The sequence below is a fragment of the Malaclemys terrapin genome, chromosome 8 (genome assembly GCF_027887155.1).
Source record: "Malaclemys terrapin pileata isolate rMalTer1 chromosome 8, rMalTer1.hap1, whole genome shotgun sequence".
Lineage (NCBI taxonomy): Eukaryota > Metazoa > Chordata > Testudines > Emydidae > Malaclemys > Malaclemys terrapin.
Genome location: NC_071512.1, coordinates 54,107,272 through 54,125,826, shown reverse-complemented (window position 1 = coordinate 54,125,826; position 18,555 = coordinate 54,107,272). Strand labels below are relative to the sequence as shown.

Genomic DNA, 18,555 nt, shown 5'->3' with positions numbered 1-18,555 from the left:
TCTTGCCTGACTCTCCTGTGTTTCTAGCTACAACTCCATCCTCTACTCCACAATTTACTACTTTTCCTCTTTCTGACCAACTGGACCATCCCAACCACCTCCAACCTTGACTCACTTCCCATTTCTGGTGTATCTGCTCTGGCTGCCATGCTTCTGGAGGAAATCCAGAGATCAGATGGACTCCACTCAAGTTTGTCATCTTTGTTTTCAGCATGGCTATCAAAGGCAATTAAACGTAGCCCCTTATTTAGTCTTTATGCAGAAGGAGGTGAATTTCATCCTTAATGAATAATCATAATATGTGGTTTAGCTGTGTACCTACATTCCCTAATATCAAAGGGATTTTTCTTTAGTTTTGTTGAGGATGAGCTATACAGATGGGTAATATACATTGTTAGCGATCCCTCAAGGATGATTTCTTTCACGGGTTTTATTTTTCATGGGTCCTTTGGTAACGAAAGAGTCCGATTCTTGATCCACAGGCTCATTGGCAGACATTGCAGGTGGTGTTGGAAGACCGGGTTGAGTCGTGATTGCTGCATGACCGCAGGGTGGGTGCAAGGATGTTTTGCGCCCTAGGCAAAACTTTCACCTTGTGGGCCCCCCCCCCGAGCCCTGTGGCAGTTCTTCACCCCCCCACACACTGAGGTGCCCCCCCAGCAGCAGCTCCCCCCCTCCGCCCTGAGGCACCCCCCCCCCCCGTGGCAGCTCCCCCCCAGCCCAGGGAGCCGTGCGGCAGCTCCCTGCCCCAGCTCACCTCTGCTCCACCTCCTCCCTGAGCACGCCGTCACCGCTCCACTTCTCCCGCCTCCCAGGCTTGCGACACCAATCAGCTATCTGGCGCCGCAAGCCTGGGAGGGAGAGAAGCAGAGCAGGGCGGCGTGCTCAGGGGAGGAGGCAGAGCAAAGGTAAGCTGGGGCAGGGAGTTCCCCTGCATGCCGCCCCTCCCTTACTTGCTGCAGGTGGCCCTCCCCGTGACCCCCTGACCCAGCTCCCTCCGCCTAAATGCCATCGACGACCGGGGTGGCCAAAGATCCGGTCGCCGCCGAAGGACCTGAAATGCCGCCCCCCAAATGCTAATGCCCTAGGCGACCAGCTAGGTTGTCTAATGGGTTGCACCGGCCCTGTGTGACCGTTGTCTTTCCTTTCTTTTCTGGCGTTTTTCTGCCACCAGGACAAGGAAGGCGATTTTCCTCAAAGTTGGACCTTCCTTCTCTGACAAGTCTTCGAGTGAAAATCACTCTGCAGCATCACCTGCTGGGTAATACCTGCAGAAGAAATTATCTGCATATCAGAACTCCATCTCTGTATCCTGTACAGAAAATAACAAAGGCCAATATGCCAATAGCTGTGTGAGACTGTTAAAATAAAAATATTTGGAGTTGAGAGGTTTGCCAGGGAGATATGACGCTAATAACTGTCAATCAGACAGGAGTATAAATTTGCTCTGAAATCAAGAGGTGTAATAAATCTGGATATTTGCTGCTATGAACTGGCTAACAAATTATAATGATAAATTAAACTTTATCCCTCTCTACCATTCATTGTAACAAAGGCAATTTTTCTTCTTTAGGTCAAATTTGGAAACTGTAACACTCCAAAGCCCAGTTTCTTTGATTTTGAAGGAAAGCAGAAATGGTAAGAGGAAATCCTTGCAATTCTTAAAATAAAATAAAATCAGAAATTGTTATTTTTGGTCACATCTTTTAGATTGCTTGAACTAGAATCTTTCTTTGCATGTATCTCTTTCTTAATGATTAAATAATCCTTTAGGGAATTCTTAAAATGGTGGTGGTGTTCTGCTAATTTACTGTTGTATTGGTTTAATCAGCAACAAATAAATATGAGTGGGTGAAGGAGTTTCTTTTTAAGCCTGACTAGAGGATTGATGGCTTCAAAATTGGGTAAAAGATGTCTTTCCTTTTCCCAGAAGTATGAAGGTAGGCTTGCGTTAGGCCTGATCACTGTTTCATTGGTGACAATGAGTAAGAGGCAGATGTATCAGTTCTATGAATGAGCCATTTTATGTTTTTCTCTGTATCCCAGGGAAGCATGGAAAGCCCTGGGAGATTCAAGTCCCCACCAGGCTATGCAAGAATACATTGCCACAGTGAAGAAACTGGATCCCAGTTGGAATCCTCAGGTAGGATAAATGGAAATAAATGACATGCAGAAATCAATTAAACACATTTTTATTGCACATCTGAATATTTGCATCAGGTCTTCATCTAAAAGAGCTCCAGGAAAATTTAATTCACTGCACAGGAAACCTAACTTCTTAGAGTAGTTTTAAATAGTATTTCAGCCATCAGGTTTATTACTTTATCAGATATTTAAGGGTTTCATAGTCTCTCTGGTGTATGGGCATTGTCTCCTTTTAAGAGGACCATTTTTTTAACAGGTATCTCTTAACTGGGCACCATTATTGCATCAAAATACAGTAGTCTTTACAGCAGGGGTGGGCAAACTTTTTGGCCTGAGGGCCACATCGGGGTGCCAAAACTGTATGGAGGGCTGGGTGTAGTGTATTAAATTGCTCCCTGTAGGAATGTGCTACTTATGGTGTAGTACTTATGGCTGCCAGTCCTGGTACTCTGAGCGGCATGGTAATGGGGCGGGGAGCGGGGGGTTGGATAAGGAGCAGGGAGTCTTGGGGAGCAGTTGGAGAGGTGTGGGAGTCCCGGGGGGCCTGACAGGGTGGGGGTATGGATAGGGGGCAGGGCAGTCAGGGGACAGGGGGATTGGATAGGGGGTGGGGTCCCGGTGGGGAGGTTAGGGGCAGGGGGTCCCAGGGACAGGGAGCAGGGGGGTTGGATATGTCGGGTAGGGTGACCAGGTATCCCGATTTTATAGGGACAGTCCTGATTTTTGTGTCTTTTTCTTATATAGTTTCCTATTACCCCTCCACCCCCATCCCGATTTTTCACACTTGCTGTCTGGTCACCCTAGGGTCAGGGGTTCTGACGGGGGCAGTCGGGGGGCGGGAAGTGGGAGGGAGTGGATGGGGGAGGGGGCCAGGCTTTTGGGGAGGCACAGCCTTCCCCACCCGGGTGTAGTGTATTAAATTGCTCCTTGTAGGAATGTGCTACTTACGGTGTACTACTTACAGCTGCCAGTCCTGGTGCTCCGAAAGTAGCACATTCCCATGGGGAGCAATTTAATACGCTACACCTGGCGGCTCTCGCTGCCCTGCTGCCCAGAACTCTGGCAGCACGGCGAGCTGAGGTTGTGGGGGAGGTTCCGGGGACTAGCCTTCCCGACCGGGAGCTCAAGTAGGGTTACCATACATCCGGTTTTTCCCGGACATGTCCGGCTTTTCGGCAATCAACCCCCCGTCCGGGGGGAATTGCCAAAAAGCTGAACATGTCCGGGAAAAATATCGGACGGGCACTTCCTCTCCCGCGGCTGCTCTGCTCCTCCCCTGACTCAGACTTCGGCTCTGTTTAAGAGCCAAGCTGCCCGAGCCAGTGCTACCGGCTTCAGGCAGCCCCCTTGCCTCCGGACCCCAGCCGCCGGCCGGGCACGTCTCCTCCCTAGCTCCAGCTGCTCTGCTCCGGTGGCGCGGAGTCCGGAGGCAAGGGGGCTGCCCGAAGCCCGTAGTGCTGGCTCGGGCAGCTTGGCTCTTAAACAGAGCCGAAGAGTCAGGGGAGGAGCACAGCAGCTGGAGCCTGGGAGGGGAAGTGTCCGGCCGGCAGCTAGGGTCCAGAGGCAAGGGGGCTGCCGGAGCGCTCGGGCAGCTCGGCTCTTAAACAGAGTCGGGGAGGGGAAGTACCTGGCCGGGGGTGCAGGGTCCGGAGGCATAGGGGCTGCCTGAAGCCCGAGCGCTACTGGCTTCATGGTTTGCCGGGCAGCCTCCAGACCCTGCGCCCTCGGCCGGGCACTTCCCCTCCTGGGCTCCAGCTGTGCTGGGGAAGCGCCGTCTGGGGGTGCAGGGTCTGGAGGCTGCCCGGCAAATCGTGAAGCCGGTAGCGCTTGGGCAGCCCTTTTCGCGTGGCTGGGAGGGAAGAGGGGGAGTTAGAGCGGGGACTTTTGGGAATGGGCGGGGAAGGGGCGGAGTTGGGGCGGGAGTGGGAAAGGGGCGGGGCCAGGGCCCCGTCGAGTGTCCTCTTTGTTTTATTTTTTAAATATGGTAACCCTAGCTCAAGGGCTGAGCAGGATGGTCCCACTGGTCATAGTTTGCCCACCTCTGCTTTACAGGGTGTTTGACTTAGAATTACAAGGAACTGTGGAATGTCTACATCCTTTTTATACACCTTTTAAAAATACCTACTTCAGGCATGTTGATTTTATGATGGTAGAAAATTTGTGGTTCTGTTGCTCCTCCACCTTAGGAAAGAGAGTTCTTGTCTGAGCACAGGACTTGGAACCAAGAACTTGAGTTCTAATTCTGGTTTTGATGCCTCCTGAGGCTTTAGGGTAGATGTGGAACATCTGTGGCTCAGCTTCCCCATCTGTAAAATAGGGATGCTAATGCTCCTCTGTCTCAGAAGCGTGCTGTGAGAATTAGTTAATATTTGCAAAGTGTCTGGAGGATGAAAAGCGTTATAGAGCATCTCTAGAAAAATAACTCTGGACTGTACAATCCCATTAGCATACAAAAGTCAGTGATTTTTCCATGCTTTACCTTACATAAAATCTTGTCCAATCTAAAACATCCTTGCAAAATAAGGAAAAAATCCAATAAATATTGATCAGTTAAAAGCCTGAATGAACAAAAACACCTTGCAGCTCAAGTATTATTCATATAGTAGGGGGGGAAACCCTTTCTATATCCTTATGGATGCAATCGCTGTAATGTAGCTTCTGTTGATAAATAGAAATCTTCCCATTGAAACGTCTTGGAGTGTGGCATGCTCATCCTCTGTTGGTGGCCAGTTCTGATTTGTATGGTAGTTCTCTGCAGCAAGAATCTAGGACATGAATTCAAGAATCGACTTTGTTTTTCAAAATGTCTAAAAAAATCGAACCACACAGTAAATGAAGGAGCTGGAATTCTGACACTTTTTCCTGGCAAAGAATGGGTGCGTCTTAGCATGATTACTCCCCCCATTATCCTGCGCTGCACATATCTATCCTCTTCACTCCTCAGTGGAAGGTGGATAAGCAGAAACCAGCATATGTTCTGGTCAAACTGATACAGCTGTTGGAGATACTTTCATTGATTGCAATATCTATGAGGTGAAGAATTTAAAGGGCACCATCCTAAGTGCTAGACTTAAAAATGGACCTGTCTTGATTGTGCCAGTTCAGAGCTCTTTCCTTGAGGAGTCAGTCATGACATTTTCTTTCAAAATTAATTTTTAAAAAAGCATATGAATTCAGTACTGGGAAAGGGTGTTGAATGGATATCCCTGGAGACTGAACTCCACTATTCACATAGAGAGCAGGCATTGTCACCCATCCAGCCCATTGACCAGGAAAGGGAGTTCCGTCACCAGTCTCATTTAAGAGTTGGTGCCTCTGGGACTGCTAATAAGTGGTAGTGATTTTTGCATTGTGGATCCTTGTCTGCTGGGAACTGAATTGAATAACAACAAAGCCCCATAGTATACTAGTGTGACATTTTTTAAATTGTATTTGTAAATGTTGTGCGACTTTGAGAGTCCTGTCGGGAGAGAAACCGGCTCAGGCTGTATAGTGGTTCAAAGCATTAGTGCACAGGCTTGTTACTGTGAGTTTCACACTCATCCATGCCTCCTTCTTTTTCCTGCTTTTCTTTTTTGTTTTCAGTCATAGAAATGTTTGAAGGGTTTGGGGAGCAATGATAGACTCTGAAAGGGGGCCACTCTTAAGGCAGCTAGGGCCCAAATTGTCTTACCTTGCCAGTTTCATCCAGGAGTGAATGCCTGTCTCCAGCAGATTTTAGTATCCTTACAGCTCTGAAACCACAAAAGGGAGTGGTTTGAGGCTATATGGATTTCCTTTTCAGGTGTTTTGCCCTAACATTTCAGCAGATCTAAGTGTTTTAGACTGTCACATATGTAACAGAATTTCTTTCTCAAAACTTTAAAGATAATAAGCATTTTCTGTTTGCTTTCAAAACTCCCAAGTATAATGATAATGAAAATGACGTAGGGATAATAATGTAAGGCTTTCTGTCCTGATGTGCATTCCCCATAGCTTAGACCCTGAATTTCATATCCTGATTGTATCCCTTGCCTTGCAAACTGCCTGTGAGTGAGCCAGAAATCAGTTGAACAAGGTAGGAAGGCTCTGTGTTAGAGAAAGGTGGTCAAAAATAGAACGGGGAAGAGGAGAAAGTTGCTACATTCTGCAGCATTTGTGCAGGGAAAGGGTGTTAAGAGGGAGAGAATTATTAATTAGTATGTTAAACAGCAACCTCTTGTCCCCATGTGTAGCGAAGTGAGACTCACCCGTGTGGCACCTCCTGCTGGTTATCCTGGGAATTAGCTCAATTTCAGCCCAGAGCACCCTCTGCTGGCTGGTGGCTCACCTGCCTCAGGCCCCATGTCCTGCCCAGACCCCAGTGTCCTTTACCTCAGTGTTCTGCCCCTGCAGTACCCCTGCTCTGCATCTCCCCTCCCAGGGGAACCCCCATCCTATAAACCCACCTGGCCTTAGTGGCTACTGCCAGTCATCATCTAGCTCCTGCTCACTGGGGCAGACTGTAGTCTGTAAACCACTCATCACTGGCAAGGGGGAGTTTGGACCTGCTGCTGCTGCCTAACCCCGGGCTGCACCTTTGCAACCCCGGTACCTGTTTTGGCCTTTAGCAAGTCCCGCAGCCTGGGGAATTTGCCAGGCTGGAGTTCCCCAGCTCTGCTAGCTTTCCCCAGCCCTGTACCCTGAGCTCCCAGGCAGCCAGGTCCTTCTCTCCCAAGCACTAGAGAGAGACTGACCCAGCTCCTGGCTCAGAGCCTTTTATAGGGCCAGCTGTCTCCTAATTGGGTGTGGCCCCAGCTGTGGCTGCCTTCCCAATCAGCCTATTCTTATTGGCTCTCTGCCACAGCCCTCTCCAAGAGCTGGCTTTTAACCCTTTCAGGGCAGGAGTGGGGTGACTACCCTGCTACACCATGACAGTTTCCATTAATTGTCTATTGTTTAACCAAGTTAGTAATGGTATACAGGAGAACCAGACCTCCCCTTCTCTGGTGTTTATCTCATGCCAGCTATACTCTGATTTTGTTGCACCAGGTCCACCTTCCTGCAGGCACAAGAGGGAGCTCTGTTCATTATAATAACTAAGGTATATTTTAAAAGAACAGGAGTACTTGTGGCACCTTTGAGACTAACGAATTTATTTGAGCATAAAGGTGATAAAATAATAAAGTCATTATAGTCTTCACATTTTAAATTTAATTTTAAAAAAAGATTTGTGTGCACAGTACTAGGTGCTTAGTCACTGGCTCTTTCCTCCTTACATGATCAGCTGGTAGGCCAGGTTTTTTTCCATTATAAGTAGCTGGTGAACAAGAAACAATAATTGTGTGTGTCTGATGGGCTTTGTTGAGAGAAAATATAGGGTCTCTTATTAGGAATATGAAAAGTTTAGCTGTTCAAGATGGATTAAATTTGCCAGCATTTTTTTTTTTTAAATAGAGAGCGCTATCAGGTTTTAAAGTTCCCTTCAGAGTCCATTTCAATGCATAATATGTTTCATTATCAGAAAGCTTTTCAGATGTTCATATATATCTTCCCTTTAAAATTTCATAAAAACATTTTAAAAATGTGTTAACCTTTGTTCTCAGGGGTTTTATGATGCCATCACAAAAATTCCTCTCAGATTTAAAACTCAAAGTTTGTTTTAAAATAATAAAAAAAATACAGTTGAGGAATTCAGAGATTCTACAGTCCCCAGTTACACAATGGGGGACTGTATGGGGTGGAGTGTGGAGGAGTGACAGAGGGGTCCCTTTTGTGCCAGTCTAGTCAATTATATTGTGTACATATCTTTGACTAGGATTTATAAGGGATTATTTATTCCCTGCAAATCTGCAATTCATAGAGGTACAGACCACAGTCTGTGTGCCATTGCACATAAGCAAAGTTAGGGTGCGTTCTGGGTTATTGCTTCTCATACCAAGATGAATATCAGCACACTAAGTGCTTGGCACACAGTTCATGCAATAAAAATAAATAACAATGTAAACAACTCCACTTCTTTTAGCTCTTTCTTCAATTCAGACCTTCCATTTACCTCCTTTGGTTGAAACTTTGGCACTTTGACTCTAAATTCTCCTTCTTCCCGTTCTTACGTTGCAAATCTGCCTGTTGCCATCACTGCAGCTCTTCCCACATACAGCATAGACAGTTCCATCTTTGCTAAATCCTCCTGCAAGCCTTTCTTTCTTCTTGCCTCGACTATTTAAGTTCCTTTCTGTGTGACCTCAAGTCTCCAGCAGGTCCAGAACACTGCTGCATGCCTCTTACTTGCAACAGGAAGCACAATCACCTCTCCCTCTTTGCAGGATCTGTTTCTGAACTGAGAGTAGTATTTATCTGGCTTGGGTTTTGCAACATGGAAATGAAACATTTGAAGGGGAAATGTAAAGACCCAGAGAAACATAAAACATATTTGCCCTTGTAGTGGAGACCTTCCACTTGACCACCTGTATTGTCATTTTTTTACATCACTTGTGGTTTACTAGCTTGTGAATAAAATTTTACTTGTAATGCAAAACTTAGAATTCCTCCTGTGTAATAAGGAATAAAGTCATCAAAGCCCAGGGCAATGTCTGAACACTGATCAGGCAAAGCAAGAAGATAGCTCTTGGTTCCAGAGGGGGCCCAAGATTCCCAAATCTTGGTGAAACTAGATTAGTATCCCCCTTCCTGAGCCCTCCTGGGTCTTGAAATTCCAATGCTGAGATTTTGAGGGAATAAATGTACATGTATATTCAAACTGCTGGTCTATGCTGTTTTTAAACTCTTTCAGTTCACTCTATGATGACTGACGTCAATAAAGCACTACTAGTGCTGTGTTATTAGTGAGCAAGTGCAGAGCACAGAATTAAAAGCAGCCACTAGAGGATCACTGAAGAGAATAAACAACTCTTCTGATAAAAACAGAACAAGCTTGAAAGCAAATGAAGTTGAAGGAATAACATATTGTTGCTACAGGCACAGAGTAGACCTATAAAACAGAGAACTTGTATGGAATGAATGTTAATTTGATTGAACTCTGTTTCTCCAGAATGGGCTGCAGAGGGCAGTATTTCATAACACAGCAGCCAACTACTAGAGTGTTCATGAGTTTGAATGTGTTCCTGTCACAGTTCAAATAGCCTTTCTTCACCACATTTAAAATGTTATTCTTCACTTGCTTGTACCTAAAACGTGTGAAAGATAAGAGAAAATTCACAATTCAAGGATACTGTGAAAGTCTGGAGAATCTGTTTCTTAACCACAAAAAAATGGGCTACACTGTGAATCTAGATACTGCAGGTGGAGCTGGATATTATTGATGTAATCTCAGGAAATATTCTAGTAACAAATGATACAGCTTGTTTTAAACTGCTAAGTGTTTCATATTTATTAGATGTTGGTCCGAACCATAACTCCAGCCCCAAACTTAGGGTACATCTTCACTACCCACCATATCAGCGGGTAGCAATCGATTTATCTGGGATCGATAAGACGCGATATATTGATCCCCGAACGCGCTCACCGTCGACTCCGGAACTCCACCAGAGTGAGCGGCGGTAGCGCAGTCGACGGGGGAGCCGCGGCCGTCAATCCCGCACCGTGTGGATCCCAGGTAATTCAATCCAAGATACTTCAACTTCAGCTATGCTATTCGCGTAGCTGAAGTTGCGTATCTTGGATCGATTCCCCCACCCCAGTGTAGACCAGCCCTTAGAACCTCTATAATGACCCAAACCAAAACTCTGTATCTAAACATTCCAAAACTTGGGGTTTGAAATCCAGACCTGAGTTTTATAAAACTTGGTTTTGGTGCTCAAATGTGGCCTGTTAAAAGAGATTTGAGCAACAAATTCTGACTGAGTTTCAGATTTAAGATTTTATATTGGGCGCCTTTCTAACATTTTATTAACAAATGGGTAAATCAAGCTAATGTTATCCTTCTGAATCTGCAAATTTGTAACTTGGTATCCAAGTAGAGAGAACTTCTGTATTGGAAGAATTTAAGTAAATAACTTAAGTAAATTTTATTGAAAAAGCTGTGGCCCATAAACAGTATCAGAGCACCCATAATGCCTTCCCAGTGTGTGTCTCACTCAAACAGATGTCACCTTCTTAATCTGGCCAAGCAGCCACAGTTTGCAGTCAGGAGTGAGAAGCAAAGTGGTTTGGGAAGGATTACAATGGGGGTGGGGACAGTAGGGGAAAGATGTGTTGGGTCTGTGCCTAATGTGAAAATACCATTGATTACATTCCTCTTATATGTTTATTTTGCTGGGATGTGAGTGTCTCTGTTTATGGTTTACCATCCAATAGGAAAAACTAGCTCCCTTCTGCAAACTAAGCTCCTTCTAGCATTCCATGCATGTAAAGCCTTTGGAAAATAACAAGTCTGCTTTATTTTATTTTTTTAATTAATGATCCAATTTAAATGTCAGAATTAGGTCTGACACCCTTTCGTTAGCTCACCTCTTTATGCCTTGTTGCTGTGGTACATATAATTGTATATGTCGGGTTCCCCTGTAACTCAGATCCCTGCAAATCCTTAATTAAGGATGGAGTTTCAGATGCAGGATTTTGTTTTTTAGTGTGTTAGCTCCTTGTTTTTAATTGACTTTTTTATGGTAATACCTGCTTTTGTATTTTTACCTGAAAATTAAATCAATAGTTCATAAAATATCAAAATCTATTAGTGAAGTGTTGCAAAAACACATACACTGTCAATAGGAAAATACATAATAGCTGCCTTTTAAAGTTAAATAACTCGTATTAATGCTAAAACCCCTCTAAAAACTGACTGTAATTTTTAAAAGTTTGCTTTAATTGGTAACTGGGGGTGGAGGTGAGAGGAAGCACCAGAAGCTACCGAAAAACTTACTATATTCACCATCCTGTATGATCTCATTTTTAGCCATCTTGTAAGATATGTTTTAAATTTACATCTGAACTGATATGTGGCAAATTTCATCCCAATGTAAATTAAAATGGCTGAGTTCTGAATCCTTCCAAAGGAGTGTTTATAATGGAATATAGCAGCTAACTCACAAATGTGGTGTTATAACTGGTACTGCAGTGCCAGCCCACACCAGACTTTATAGTGCTGGCTGTTTGACAAACTGATTCATGTTAAGGATTTTGCTCCCATTCTCCAGTGTTCAGGCAGATTTTCAGACTGGTATTTTTGTGATTCAGCACCATGAATCCATTTGGTTGGATTATCTGCTGCAAGGCCCAACATACAGTGTCATTCTCCACCCTCACTATTTTTATGCCAGCTGGAAGAGGAGTGTTCATATCTCTGGTAGTTAAGGAAGAATGTTTCTGGGAGAGAGAGAGAGAGTGTGTGTATGTAATTAGAGTAAATCGAGGCTTCATCTTATAAGAATCTACAAAGTGCACAAGATAGGGCTGAAATAAAGGGGGAGAGCCTCACAATAGACCTCCCAGTTAGTGTGCAGCAGCTCTTTGTCAGCACACAGTTTTAGAACATTAGTAGATGTTATACTAACATTTCAGCTGGTGGGATGGAGATCTCATGACCACCTGCAGATACAGGTTCGGTAACATTATGTGAGCTGGCCCTGTCCAGTGAGGAAGATGCCCATGGTTATTTTAGCTGTGAAGTTAATTCCTTTTGGTTGTAAGAATAGTAGTATGTGTTACTACAGATACTTCTGAAAATACTTTTCTTGGTGTTAGAGCAGTGTTTCTGGAGTGATTTGTGGGAGACCAAAAGAACTGTGATGTAAAACAAAATGGGTCATATTCAACCAAATTGAGAACAACACAGTTCATTAGCTATACAGGTTAAGAATTTATGGACCTTTTACAATTTGACTGAAAATGTATTTTTAAAAAATCAACTCCATCATTAATAAGAGAACAGTCCGTTCATACTGTTTCATAAGGCAACATAATACCACTTCACAAGTACTAGTTACTCACAACACCTGTGCAAGGAAGGGAGGTAAGTTATCATGCCCATCTTATGGATTGGGAAAGTAAGGGAGATGCCACACAAAAGGAGCCCATGTTATCCCCAAGGTATTAGGCTGTTACACTAATGAAGGATTCAGATTGCTAAAGACTGTGGCACTGGTACTGCTGCAGGATCTCTGTATAACCTTCTGGTGACTAAAATGCTAAATGTCTGATTTCAGCAATTGGCCAGAAATGTAACAGCTCCTGTGAAGATGAACCTTATAACAGGAATGTCTGAAATTACTTCATAGTTTTTAACTAATCCTTCCAGGTCTGAATAATTAAAAAAAAAACTTAACTTTTTGTAAGTTCTACTCCTAAACAAAGCCACTCATGGATACCATCAGTTGTCTGACTGGACCTTTCTTCATATATGTAACTGCATTTTGTTTATAATTTTCATTATGCTAAAAGGATTAGTTTAAACCTCCACTCCTTTCATTATGTGGGAAGTATGTTACCCACGTGAATGTAATTTAATTTAAAATTTAATGGTACAGTCTATAGCTTTTTAACTTACATGTCTTGAGAACATCCCTTTTTAAAACAAATTATCTTCTGTCATATGCATGCTAGTTTTAAAATAAACTAACACAGATTAGTGGCCACTTAATAATGGACAACAAAATTCTTAATCCACGACTGTGAATGTAGTGATGTACCAATAAATGGAAGAGTTTAAACAAACAAAAAAAAAATAGAATGGTTTGTCTTTTATTTTCTTTGTCTCTGTAACACTGTCAATGGGAAACAATCTGGCAATTATCCTTCATGAACCTGTAGTCTAAGATGGAGATATCTAAGGTGCAGTACCTGGGGCTGAATATGCTTTGTTCTAGCAAGTAGAAATATTGTTGTATGCTGTGAATCTGGGTGGATTTGATTTAAATAAAAAAATCATGATTTAAATCACGAGTCAGGAAGACTCTATTTAATCCTGGTTTCCTACATAAAAGTGCGTTCTTGTTGGTTGTTATAATCTTAATACATATTCTTCACAACTCAGAAATAGATGTAGGTTTCATTTTTAGAAGGTACACACTATACTTTTTTAAACAGTGATTATTTTGAAAACTTTTCAGATTAGTTTTACTGCTATATCAGAAAATGAATGATTGGTTATTTCATTTACCAAAGGTAATTGAAGCAGATATTTATGAAGTCATTGGGAGGTGAACTATCTCTAATTCAACAGGTTAATCATTAATATTTAGAGGGTTTTCTTGCCATGCTGTATTAGGAGGAGAACATCACCAGACAGACATTTAAGTTGTTTTATTTAACTAAAACAGCTATACGATTTTTTTCTTCAACAGCAAACATATAATATTTTAACAAAACAAGCATATGTCTCTCGCTTCTCACATTTATCTCCAGATTCTTCTCCTTGTCTAGACCTATTCTGCCCCCAACAATCTTCTATTCATTGAACTTCTTGAAACGTTGCACTTTTAGAGAGAAGTAAGGGATTAACTCGGTGTACACAAATTTGCAGAGGGACTATAGAGTTGAGGTCTGTTATTTCTCACCCCTATTTATTTATTTATTTAATTTAAAAACATTTTGCTATTAACCTCTGGAGACACAAATCCACAGTTTGAGAACTGCAAAACTAAACATCTCTGTTGGTATCTTCTAGACTGAGTACTGAGTCCCATTGGGTAGATAGAAAGATTAACCTAAATAATCTATACAGAAGCCTGTGGCACCCCATAAGATTGGGTCCCTAATCTATGAACTACTGGAACTCATTTATAAATATTTTCTTAAACATTACATGAATATATTGTCTCATACTATAGAATCGGAATTTATAATCCCTATTCCATTATGAAATATCTTTGAGCTATAATGATCTTAATTAACTCAAATCCGATTTTATTAAAAATCGGATTTTTTTTTATTTAAAAAAATCGATTTTTATCCACCCTGCCATGAATGCTGTATTTGTGGGGCTGTCAGCAGTGCTGTTCTAGGTGGCTTTCCTTTCCTGCAGCAGGCAGACATACTGACAAATGGTTGACAATTCTTGTCACTAGAACCACAATTTACAATGAAGCATAGAAACAAAATGCTAGACTTGGAGTAGGAGTTCCTGCTTCTCTGAAGTCTGGTTCTAACCCCAAACTCCATATGGACAAGAGGACTTAAATGATGAGGTAGTGTCTTATACAGTAAATATAAACAAAACCAGAATTGGTTAGAGTATATTGCATGAATTTGTGGGCTATTTTGTGTTGTCTTTTATTTTATGTCTTTTGTGGCAAATTGCCAGCACTATTATGATGGGTCCCGCGCTTTCTCCTCTTGTGGGGGTTCAGGGTGCTGTTTCTCACCCTTGAACTGGGGTATCAACTGTCCCACAAGTGTCCCAGAAAAGGGGAGTGGAGAGGGAGGGACCCAGGCCCACCCTCTACTCCGGGTCCCAGCCCAGAGGCCCTAAGGATAGCGGTGAACCACTTGAACTAGCGATTCCTTCCCCTGGGCTACTTCCCTCTCCGGCCCTTCAGCTTGTGGGGCTTCCTGCCCTCTCTCCGCTTGGGCCAAGTTTCTCCCAACCCCTTGTGCCTGTAAAGTCCCTCTGCTCTGCACAAGCCAGGTTTCCCTTTACCTAGGGTCTTGGTCTTCTGGCCCACCACAGCACTTCTCCAAATTACTCTCCGCTCCACCACCAAACCACTCTGCTTCAACTCTTTCAAACTGCTTTCCTCCAAACTGCTCTCTGCTCCAACACCAAACTGCTCTGCTTCAACTCCTCCAACTGTCTTGATTGAAGCTGGGGGGTTTTATCAGGTGACTAGCTTCAGGTGCTCTAATTGGCTTAATTGGTTTCAGGTGCTCTAATTAATCTGTAGCAGCCTCTCTTCCCTCTACAGGGAATAAGGCTCCCATCATCCTGGGGCTTACATATCTCCCATCTATCACTCTCCTGCTGCCCTCTGGCCATGCTATATCACAGTCTCCATAGAAATTTATGGTCTCTCCCTTTTATTTATGACATTGCAGTCCTCTTTCAGGCTGTTGGACATACAACACTGCCAATTTATAGCCAGCATTTTATAAAGGTGTGAATTTGGAAGAAGCCAAGCAGCAGTACAAACAGTTGTCCAGATCAGGACTGCTGGAGATTTCCTTTGTTAAAATTCTGCTGCTGTATATTGGTTCTTTTAGTTTCCATGTTCTGAAACCAATTATAGGAGTCCATTTCCTTGGGAATTAAGAGTCTTAGTTACCTCTCTGGAGAGGTAGAAAATATAACATTAACTAAACATGAAATAGTTTAGAGAGAAAAATATAACTGATTAAATCCTACCAGATCCTGCCTGGAAGCATATTGCCTGGCAGCCAACTAGTTGTCTCAGTGGCGCTTTAACAACTGTATGTTGTACACCATTGCAGAACTTTCTGGGGGCGCATGTTAAAAATAGCGGTGATGACTTTAATAAACTAAGAGTAGAAATGTTCATTTTTAGCTAGTTGAATGTTCAAATGAATTCAGCTTTGTGTTGCGTGATCTCATTAATTAATAAAGATATCATGTACTGCCTAAAATATATTCAAAAAAAGAATAGTTTAAACAACGATGGCATCCATGTGACATCTTAATGCACAATCTGCACAGTCACAGCACACCTAGGTGTGGATGTGTCAGTGATGAGCTGAGCTCCAGGTGAGTATGAAATTTCTGCTCTTTCAGATCCCTTCCGGGTGCTTTCAGTGAGGGTAATGTGGAACACACAGGTGGAGGAAGAAATTAAAAATAAAAATGGCTCCAGAGAATTGCACTATTAGATTCACTGCTATAAACATATTTTCTAGTGTGGTAAGGCAGTCTCTTCCCTATTTTCAACAGAGCACACAAACGCTGTGTTCCTGTCCACGCTCATCCTCCCGTCCACGGTCTGGCTTTATTGGTGACTTGTAAAGAATAACCCAGAGGTAGGCAACCTATGGCACGCGTGCCAAAAGTGGCACGCGAGCTGATTTTCAGTGGCACTCACACTGCCCAGGTCCCGGCCACCAGTCCGGTGGGCTCTGCATATTAATTTAATTTTAAATGTAGCTTCTTAAACATTTTAAAAACCTTATTTACTTTACATACAACAATTAGTTATATTATAGACTTATAGAAAGAGACTTTCTAAAAACGTTAAAATGTATTACTGGCACGTGAAACCTTAATTAGAGTGAATAAATGAAGACTCGGCACACTATTTCTGAAAGGTTATTCCAGGGGTCGGCAACCTAACAAAAGGCTAAGCTTACTGAGTCTGGGTTTCCCTGCATGACTCTTTCATCCCTAGTCTCCATCTATTTGGCCCAGAGAGTCTCCTTTATATCCTTTCTTTGACGTAAGTGGGCCCACTTTCTAGGTGGCTCAGCAGTAATTGCCATGAACTACAATGCAGCATTTTAGTATCTGGGTCTAGGTTGACTCAACAGAAGAGCCCTACGTTCCTATAAAGGGTCTTAATCTGCCACCCTGCTGCATCCAGTTGTAGCTTCTCCCCACCATATAGTTAATAAGTGGACAATTCCACTGAAGTCTAATCTTTCCTTTTGGTTTCTCCATGTATCTGTAGTACAGTTTTTAATGTCGGTGAATCTGAAGACTAACTGGAAAAAAAAAAAGGGTGGGGGGGACGGGAGAGATGACAGCAAAAGTCTTAAATAGTGAAATTTCTGTTGAACATTCTGCGTGCAAAGTTCTGTGGAAGTATGTAACAGTACTTTTTTGGAAAATCCAATAGGAGACTCTTTTTAAAGTGAGATGTCCAGAAGTTCTCTCTTATATCTACAATAGTTCAAGCCTTGATTTTGGGGGGTGGATTTTATCATTGATAAACATAAGGCAATGGTTGTTGAAGTGTTTGGCCACTGACTGATGAAGTTTTGTTGTTTTTTAAAATAGTGGCAGTCTAACTTTCTAAACTGTGTGCAGAGATCATGTCTGCTTTTGCCTATCATACACGTGTGTGTGTGTGTGTGTGTGTGCGCAGAAATTAAAGATGTTGGCATCTAATGACATAAACTTGATGGATTTACATAAGTTGTTTTGTTGTTTTTATTTGTAACTTTTTTCCTGCAGTAGAGCGAGAAACTGTTAAAGTTTGATTTTTCTTGTAGATGTTCACAAGTATCACATCTGGTTAAATTAGTGCAGTGCACTATTCGCAGAGCCTCCATATATTCTGTGATTCTGTGATCATGGAATTTCCTACAGAATCCGTTTCTTGTTGTATAATTCTGCTCCAGAATCTAAGCTTTCATAGTTGTGTGGGCAATTGTAAAAACATAAACTGAGGCCAGGTCTACATTACAAACGTATATTGGTATAAGTACATCACTCAGGGGTTTGAAAAAGCCACACTCCTGAGCAATGTAGTTATACTGACCTAACCCCGATGTAGACAGCTTAGGTTAGAGCTTCTCTCGTCAACATAGCTACTGCCTCTCAGGGAGGTGGATTTATTATACCAACATGAGATCTCTCCTATCAGCATAGAGCGTCTTCACCAGATGTGCTACACCCGCATTGCTGTAGCATTTCAAATGTAGACTAGCCCTAAAGCACTGCAGCAGCTTCAGTATTGTACATGAAGACAAGCCCTTAGTGTAACTGATGCAGTGTGTTGTCTTGAGTTTGCAGAAACAGTAGGTGTGACCTGCCCCATTCATCTCTATATATTGACTGTGAAATCTACAGATATTTTAAATGTCAGCATGTAGCTATTTCACTGCTGATAACTTAGCAGAAACACTCAGTTATACTTATTTAGAAACCCCAACTGTCCCCTACCCAGCTGTCAAAACCTCCATTAATTTTTGGTACAGTTGGAAAACTGGAACATAGGAAATTAGGGTAGATAAAAGTCAATGATGAATTTTTTAATGGATTTTTTAAAATTTAAATTAGGTTTTTTATTTTTTTATTTAAATTATAATTTTTTAATTTCAAAAATAAACCTGTCTGAAATGAATTCATAATTTAATACAAAATATCTTAAGGCCTGAACTACTTATATCATCTTAAAACATTTAAATAAAAAATAAATATGCTGAATCAATGAGCCTCTATCAAAAACATTGAGTTAAAGGCTGCTTTTCTATATAGTGAAAGAATTGGTGGGGGAAAACTAAGTTTTGAGGCTAAGCTTTATAAATATGGCAAGTAGGTCATCATATACTGTATCAAGGACTTGATCCTGTAGGGGACCCAGGGGTTGTGCTATTGGGTGCAAGAGACTGGCAAAATCATCTGAGGTGTTGGGACCCAACTTTTGACTCCGGGAGACACCATCATGTATCTCATCATTAGGTAGCAAAAAAAAATGTACCAAATCTAGTGTAAAGGCTCTATTTAGTTGTAATTCAACATGTTTTAATGGTTATATCAACCAGTGAGCATGCACCGTTCTATAGAAAATAAGTGAATTACAATTGGAAAAGTTGATTTAAAACTGATAATTT

At 42.4% G+C, this 18,555-nt stretch overlaps 1 protein-coding gene across 1 annotated transcript in view; it reads left to right on the top strand.

Moving 5' to 3' along the window:
- Positions 1 to 18,555, top strand: part of ACBD6 (acyl-CoA binding domain containing 6) — a 149,992-nt gene that overhangs the window by 9,869 nt on the left and 121,568 nt on the right. Inside the window, exons 2-3 of the mRNA XM_054038229.1 lie at positions 1,574 to 1,638; positions 2,047 to 2,143. Coding sequence (XP_053894204.1) covers positions 1,574 to 1,638; positions 2,047 to 2,143 — 162 coding nt within the window. The remainder of the gene's footprint in view (positions 1 to 1,573; positions 1,639 to 2,046; positions 2,144 to 18,555) is intronic.